Genomic DNA, 8,019 nt, shown 5'->3' on the forward strand with positions numbered 1-8,019 from the left:
AATCATAGCCTCGGGTATGAAGAGGACACTGCCTCCATATCCCAAGTGGAAGATGTTGGTGGAAACATTGACCCACCAAGACTGAAAGTATGAATAAAGGAAAGAGACCACCATGTGACAAGTTCCTGGCCAAACTTAGTGGTCTCCCCAGGATTTTCTGACCATTTCTCAGCTCTCTCCAATTGGTCTGAGAAATCTCCTAATTGTGTGTCTTGCTTTCCTGATCAAGTGTGGGACCTCAGGCCTACACTGAGGATTTCGTGGGGTTCAACTGCCTTCCCCACTGCCCCCGACTCACCCAAGGGGATCCAGATATTTCCCCACGGCCCCAAATGACCCCACATTGTCTCCAGCTATCTCTTCACTGACCCCCACTTACTTAGAGGGGCTTTTCCAACCTCCCTGCACTGACCCCCACTAATCGACTGGGGCTCTCACTGCCTTTCCTAGCTGGGCCCCTCTACCACACAGGGACTCCTGCTGCCTTCCCACACTGTGCTTCACTTACCCACAGGGTCTCCAGTGTCTTCCCCACTGCCCCTCACTCACCCCGTGGGGCTGCAGCCTCCTTCCCTAACTGCAGGAGACACCCTCGACTGCTCACACACCCACAGAAGCCACGGACTGGTACTGACGGTCAGGCCATCCTCTCTGGCCAACACAACGTTCCTCGAAGCTTTGGTGAGGTCTTATTTTTTTCCCCAGGTAATGTCTTCAGTCCCTCAAAGCTGCACATGGATGGCAAACCTGATCATTTTTCTACGGTAATGACTATGCACCTCAAAGCAGGTGTTCCATTGGACATCTGCCCATCATGCTCAGCTCTTGGGATGGACCGAAGGTCGCTGGCCCCTCACTACACTTGATCAAACAAAACACAGAAACCTGAGAGAGAGGACAAAAGAGCACCATTGGCTGTCCCTTATAAGGTGGCAGGTTCCAATCTGTGGGACTTCCTGATCCCAGGAAGCTGCTGTGAGTGTTGGACATTGTTTTCCCGGAAGCCTGGGCAGCAGTGGGGTCCACATGGAGCTGCTGACTGGGTGTGGCCTGGGGTCTGTGGCCATATTCACAGTCCTCTTCATATTACTGGTGGATCTGATGCACCGGCACCAGCGCTGGACTTCTCGCTACCCACCAGGCCCTGTGCCCTTGCCTGTGCTGGGCAACCTGCTGCAGGTGGACTTAACAACATGCCATTTCAGCTTCTACAAGGGGAGAGAGTCCATAGTGGATGGTTACCGAGGTTACAGTGTCTGTGGCACCACATCCTGGGGATGGAGCCACAGGTTAGACAGGAGCTGGGCCCCAGGATGGCACAGGCTGAACAGCTCCCTGGTTGCAGGCACTGCCAGGTCTGGGGACACTCTACTTTCTAGGCCAAAGGTTTTTTGGGAAGTGAGGCAAAATCCAGAGGGTGATTGAGTTGTGACAGCAGGGTGCAGATCCAGTTAGACAGGACAGCAATCATGAAGGCCCCAAGTCCTTAGGATCCTGTCACAGAGGAGGGCTGAGTGAAGTGCATGATCTTAGGTCTAGTGCAGCGTGTCTGGCAGCAGACTGAGTTCTGAGAGAGAGGCTGTGACTTTTCAAATCTCTTGCTGCTGTGTGGTCTCTGGCCTCACTGCCCATCTCAAGGAAGCAGTTTCTTCATGTGTCCTGAGATGCTGAGGGGCCCCAGGACAGTGTCCAGGCTCTGGGAAGATCACAGAAGGTGTCATATCTACCATGAGTCCTTTGCTGAACTTAAAGGATGGATGCCACAGCCACAGAGCATGAGGTCTAAGTCAGGGCACAGAGCTCAGTGGAAGAGTTTTCTCGAGCGAATTTAAGGACTAAGGGTCAAAACACAACACACACACACACAAATACACAAACACACACAAGCACATACACACACTAATTGTGCATTCACACACTGATAGCACACACACACACACACACACACACACACACACACACACACACACACACACGGACACACGGACACTCTACCAATACTTATGCATTAAGCTGGTTCAAGGATCTGTGGGCACCTCACTTCCTAAGTGCTCTGTCTCTCTCCTTCAGCTTCGACAACGCTATGGTGACGTGTTCAGCCTGCAGATGGCCTGGAAGCCCGTGGTTGTGATCAATGGACTGAAGGCGGTTCGGGAAGTGCTGGTGAACTGTGGAGAGGACACTGCTGACCGACCCCCAATACCTGTCTTTCAATACTTGAGCGCTGGTCCCAAAGCTAAGGCAAAAGGCTGTGTGGGGCAGAGAAGGGTTCAGAGCCAGAGCTGGGGGACAGTGAGCAGAGAAAGACAGGGTAGGATACAGGTGGTAGGGCAGTTAAGCTGTTCAATGAGGCCACTGAGATCCAGGCTGAGGAACCTGTAAGCAGCACTCCTCCATGGTCCCTGCCTTAGTTCTGCCTCCCGTTTCCTGCCCTGACTTTCTACCTTCCACTCGGTCTTCTACAACCTCTATGGTCTCAGTCGGGCCAAACTCTATTTCTCCTGTATTTTTCCAACACTACCCACAAACATTTTCTTTTCTGTGAAATGGGCAGCAGGTTCTTCAGAATCCTCTGCAGAAGCAGTTCTCTCTGGTTCTCCTACATATCCTTCAGCCTGGTGTGGTCCAGCACACATCCAGACACTTTTGTCAGCCTGGTGAGGTACAGAACACATTCCTACATGTCCACCATCCGGAGTTCACCACACATCCCTACATTTCTATTAGACTTTTGTGTTCCAGCGCATTCCTGAATGCTTCTCTTCAACACAACAGGAAGTCACAATATTAAAACCCCGGAATGCTTTGTTTGGGGGTCTCTCAGTGCTTCACCCTAGGGGTACACAGTGTCTCAAATACTTCTCCTCAACTATCACGCACAGTTTTAAAGCTCAGATCACCGATGCACAGCTGCCTCAGTTTGTGGATGTTGGGATCATGGTGCTCCGTTCTTAGACCTGATCTTGTCTCTTTAGAGTCAGGTTCCCGCTGAGACCTGACTGATGTTCTTCTGCTGTACTTTGATTCCTTTCCATTCAGTTTTGTCTTTTGACTGTTTTCTTGTTTTGCCTTGTCATTTAAAAAATTTATAAGTTCTGCATTTCTTTCTGTTTTCTTTTCTTCCTTCCTTTTTACTTTTCTTCTTTTCACTGGATCCTTTTTTTGTTTGTGGTTTCTGTTTTGTTTTTCGAAACAGGGTTTCTATTGTAATAGTCCTAGACTCCTGGAACTTGCTTTGTAAACAAGGCTAGCCTTGAACTCACAGATCCACCTGCCTCTGCCTCTCAAATGCTGGGACTAAAGGCCTGTGACACCACACTGGGCTGCATTTCTTCACATACCAAGCGGGAAGCATCTCAAGTGTTAGTTCTGTGGTTTGGGATCCCATAGGGAACACAATGGGCAACACTCGTGCTGTGGCCTCTACCATGAGCTTCACCAACCATAAAGAGTCTCTTGGCTTTCCTTTGTCCAAACTAAGTGTTCCTGAGGCAGCACCCTCAGAGACACAGTCACCCCAGGGAGTCACATCACTCTTCCCAAGGCTACTGGGTTTGCACTCACACCAAGCCTAGGGAAAGAAAGCAGGGACCCAGGAATGACCTTAGACTAACTGTGGTCTCACTTCAATGAACCCAGACAGTTGAAGCCAGCAAAGGGAAATGACACACAGAACAGAGTCCAGGAGAGACATGCCCAGGTCCTTTCTATTTGTCCTCATCCAGTGGAGTCCAAAGGATGGTGATTAAGGATCTGTCGACATGTGTACAGAGAATTGTGAACTGGGAGCACCCCTGAACCCTGGTGACCAGGGACTGAGTTCCAGCTTGCTCTTGTAGACATGGCACACCTGAGCAGCTGACATGAATATCAAGACCCCAGTCACCAAGAAGTCACACTTATCCTGACAGGACACATTTGTTCACATGGCTTAGGAGCAGCAAATAGGAAAAACAGTGTAAGCAGGCAGACAGTTACCAGAGCATCCAGGTCATCTCCCAAAAGCAGGTGACAGACCAGAGAATTTACAACACACAGTGTGAGACATCCATCACCTGCTCGGTGCACTTAGATCATGGGGACTCACTTAGCCTGAAGCAGGAAAATCAGGCCTGAGTCGGTCCATGCCACACTGCACATCTGTACCCAGTCAACACCAATGCTTCTCTTCCATGGTGTCATACATGACACACAGAAGACAGGAGGAGAGTTGAAGAGAGGCAGATGTGGGACAACTGACATCCAGTTAACCATCAGGTCTCAGAAGTTACCCTGGGAGAGTCCTGGGACATGCCAGGAGGAAGCCACCAGCCTGAGCCAATCAGTGACCAGAGACATTTGTCTCTGTCCCTCACTCCTGACTGTGACCCATGCTGCTGTCCTGACTCCCATTCAGGGCTCCATTCAGGCCATGTTGGAGCTAGAGAAAGACCCTTGTCTGTGCCCACACCTAGGGTGCCATATGATCCTAACTGGGTTGGGCAGAGCCAAGAGCTTTGGTTGAGAACAGTTAGCAGACTTGGGGCTTCAGGCCAGCAACAAGCATGGAATCCCCTCAGGCCCAGTGACATAAACTTGGGCAGAAAGGGGGTGGCAGGTATAGGCAAGCAGAGGAGACCCAGGGTCTGGTCCTTGCTGAGGTGCTGCATGCTGTGGACTCCATCTCCTCTCACTCAGCTCCTGCCTCCCTTCTGCCACACTGGAGGGGGCAGCAGAGAGCGCCCGCCTGGATTCCACTGGGACTTCTGAGCCTTTGATCTTCAGAGGTCTGGATCCCCAGCAAGGACAGGGACTGCAATTTCTACTGACCCTAGTGAGTGATGAGCTGACATGTGCATTGTGCCCAGCTATGTGAAGGACACAGGTGCCATTTGTTGGAAGGCTCAGGAGTCATCTTTCCATTCTCCTCATGGCTGCCCATCCTAAACACAGCCTAGGGCATGAGGAGGACGCTGCCTCCATATCCCATGTGGAAGATGTTGGGCGATATGTTGACCCACCAAGAAACAAAGAGTGAATAAAGGAAAGAGACCATCATGGAACAATTTCCTGGCCCAATTTAGTGGCCTCCCCAGGATTCTCAGGCCATTTCTTGGCACTCTCAGCTTGGATCTGAGAAATCTCCAAGTGTGTCTTGCACTCCTGATCAACTGGGTGATCTCAGACATGGACAGAACATTACACAGCCCCACCTGCCTTTCCCACTGTCTCCCACTGTCCCACCCACCCACAGGACTCCAGCTGCTCCCCTCAACTGCCCCTATTCACCCACAGATGCTACAGCTGCCTCCCCACAACTGCAGAAGACACCCTCGCACTGTTCACACACCCATGGGAACCATTGACTGGTAGTGAAAAAGGCCCTCAAGTCTTGGCAACAAAGTATTCCGCTGAAGCTTCTGTGAGGTCTTATTCCTCTCTGAGGAAATGTCTTCAAGCTCTCAAAGCTTTGCATGTGGAACACATCAAACTTCTACTACATGTCATCATGGTGCACCTTGAAGCATGGATCCACTGGACATCTGCCCAGCATGCTCAGTCAGCAGAACTGCTATGTTCAGCTCTTGGGAGGCACTAAACATCTCTGGCACTCCTTACACTTGGCTAGACAAATCTTTCACAGAAACTTGTGACAGAGGACAAAAGGCACCATTGGCTGTCCTTATCAGGTGGCACGTATCCAAGCTGTTGGGACTTCCTGATTCCAGGAGGCTGTTGTGAGTGTTGGACATTGTTTTCCCGGAAAGCCTGGGCAGCATTAGGGCAGACATGGAGCTGCTGACTGGGTATGGCCTGGGGTCTGTGGCCATATTCACAGTCCTCTTCATATTACTGGTGGATCTGATGCACCGGCGCCAGCAGCTGGACTTCTCGCTACCCACCAGGCCCTGTGCCCTTGCCTGTGCTGGGCAACCTGCTGCAGTTGGACTTCAACGACATGCAAACAGCATGTACAAGGTGAGACAGTCCATGGTGGATGGTTAACGAGATTACAGTGTCTGTGGCAACCACATCCTGGGGATGGAGCCACAGGGTTAGACAGGAGCTGGGCCCCAGCATGGCACAGGCTAACAGCTTCCTGGTTGCAGGCACTGCCAGGTCTGGGGACACTCTATTTTCTAGGGCAAATGTTTTTGGGGGTGAGGCGAAGTTCGGGAGGTGATGAGGGTGTGACAGCAGGGTGCAGATCCAGTTAGACAGGCAGCAATCATGAAGGCCCCAAGTCCTCAGGATTCTGTCACAGAGGAGGGCTGAGTGAAGGGCATGATCTTAGGTCTAGTGCAGCGTGTCTGGCAGAGACCGAGTGGAGAGAGAGAGGGGCAGTGGCTACTCGAATCTCCTGCTGCTGTGTGGTCTCTGGCCTCACTGCCCATCTCAAGGAAGCAGTTTCTTCATGTGTCCTGAGATGCTGAGGAGCCCCATTACAGTGTCCAGGCTCTGGGAAGATCACAGCAGGTGTCATATCTACCATGAGTCTTTGCTGAACTGAAAGAATGGGATGCCACAGCCACAGGGCACCAGATCTGAGACAGGGCATAGAGCTCATTGCAAGAGCTTTTTCCCAGTGAATGTAAGAACTAAGTATCAAAACTAACAACACACACACAAATACACAGACACACACACAAGCATATGCACACACACTCCTTGTGCACACATACACTTGAAAGACCCCCACTCCATTATGAGGATATGGGGTGTTGGGCTGAAGTAATGCCCCCCATAACTTAGCCTAAGAAACGCCATTCTGAAGGAAACAGAAAGAAGTACACAGCTGTAACTAACTGGCCAGCCATCCGGCCTTGAGAGAGATAATTGTGGTCAGCGGCCTTGAGAGAAAGACAGTTGAGTTAAATTAGGATATTTTATGGCGGGCCCCTGGCCTTGAGGAATAAGCAGCTGGCCTGGGCAAGGCCAGATCAGCCACACACATACGACCCCAAGTTCACCCTGGCCTTCTTTGAAACAACCAATAGGGACCCTGTAACTATGCTTCTTGCTTCTGTAGCCGCGCCTCTGCCCTGGAATCCCATAAAAAGTCCCCTTTGCCCTAGGAAGGCGCGCAAGTCCTCCTAGAGACTTCGCCCCGGGTACCCGTGTATCTAATAAACCCTCTTGCTTTTGCATCTGATCGGTGGTTTCGGTGTGTTCCTTGGGTTTGGGGTCTCTCCTGAAGGAAGATCTCCTCTGGGGGTTCTTTCACACTGATACACACACACATACACACACACACAGACACACACACACACACACACGGACACTCTACCAATACTTATGCATTAACCTGGTTCGAGGATCTGTGGGCACCTCACTTCCTAAGTGCTCTGTCCCTCTCCTTCAGCTTCAACAACGCTATGGTGACGTGTTCAGCCTGCAGATGGCCTGGAAGCCCGTGGTCGTGATCAATGGACTGAAGGCAGTTCGGGAAGTGCTGGTGAACTGTGGAGAGTTCACTGCAGACCGCCCCCCAATGCCCTTCTTTCAACACTTGAGCGCTGGTCCAAAAGCTAAAGGCAAGAGACTGTGTGGGGGATGAGAGGGGTTCAGAGCCGGACCTGGAGGACAGTGAGCAGAGAAGACAGGGTAGGATACACGTGACCAGGCAGTTTAGTAGTTCAAGAAAGGCCACTGAAATCCACAATGGAAGCTACTTAGCATGCTGGAGAGGGCTAGAGAAGTTTGTGTGGATGGGAGGTGAGGTGGGAGGTTATGAGTGACCTTGATGCCACAGGAGAAGAGGAATGGCAGGAGCAGAGGACAGCAGAGCCAGGCGTCCTTGGTTACACACATATGTGTCTACAGGAGTGATCCTTGCACCTTACGGACCCGAGTGGCGAGAGCAGCGAAAATTCTCTGTGTCTACCATGCGCAACTTTGGCCTGGGCAAGAAATCCCTGGAGCAGTGGGTGACTGATGAGGCTGGCCACCTCCGTGATGCCTTTGCCGACCAGGCTGGTGGGTGATGGGTGAGGGGTGCAGATGGGCACAGAAGATATGAAAAGTACATGACTTGTTTGC

General features: G+C 51.4%; 2 protein-coding genes across 2 annotated transcripts in view; one reads left to right on the forward strand and one right to left on the reverse strand.

The window, feature by feature from the left end:
• The window catches only part of LOC114694324 (cytochrome P450 2D1-like), a 123,613-nt gene that overhangs the window by 114,610 nt on the left and 984 nt on the right, over positions 1–8,019 (reverse strand). The gene's annotated exons all lie outside the window — the stretch shown is intronic.
• LOC114688908 (cytochrome P450 2D28-like) lies at positions 5,770–8,001 on the forward strand. The gene is made up of 3 exons (XM_028863383.2): positions 5,770–5,958; positions 7,343–7,514; positions 7,804–8,001. The coding sequence occupies exons 1-3, from the start codon at positions 5,770–5,772 to the stop codon at positions 7,962–7,964; spliced, it is 522 nt and encodes a 173-aa protein (XP_028719216.2). The 3' UTR covers positions 7,965–8,001.

Source organism: Peromyscus leucopus, chromosome 20 (genome assembly GCF_004664715.2).
Source record: "Peromyscus leucopus breed LL Stock chromosome 20, UCI_PerLeu_2.1, whole genome shotgun sequence".
Taxonomy (NCBI): Eukaryota; Metazoa; Chordata; class Mammalia; order Rodentia; family Cricetidae; genus Peromyscus; species Peromyscus leucopus.

Bases quoted from the DNA above. Each gene is read 5' to 3' on its own strand.
- LOC114688908 (XM_028863383.2), top strand. From the start codon at position 5,770: ATGGAGCTGCTGACTGGGTATGGCCTGGGGTCTGTGGCCATATTCACA. The intron at 5,959-7,342 runs GTGAGACAGTCC...CCTCTCCTTCAG, and splicing joins ATGCAAACAGCATGTACAAG to CTTCAACAACGCTATGGTGA. The intron at 7,515-7,803 runs GCAAGAGACTGT...ATGTGTCTACAG, and splicing joins CGCTGGTCCAAAAGCTAAAG to GAGTGATCCTTGCACCTTAC.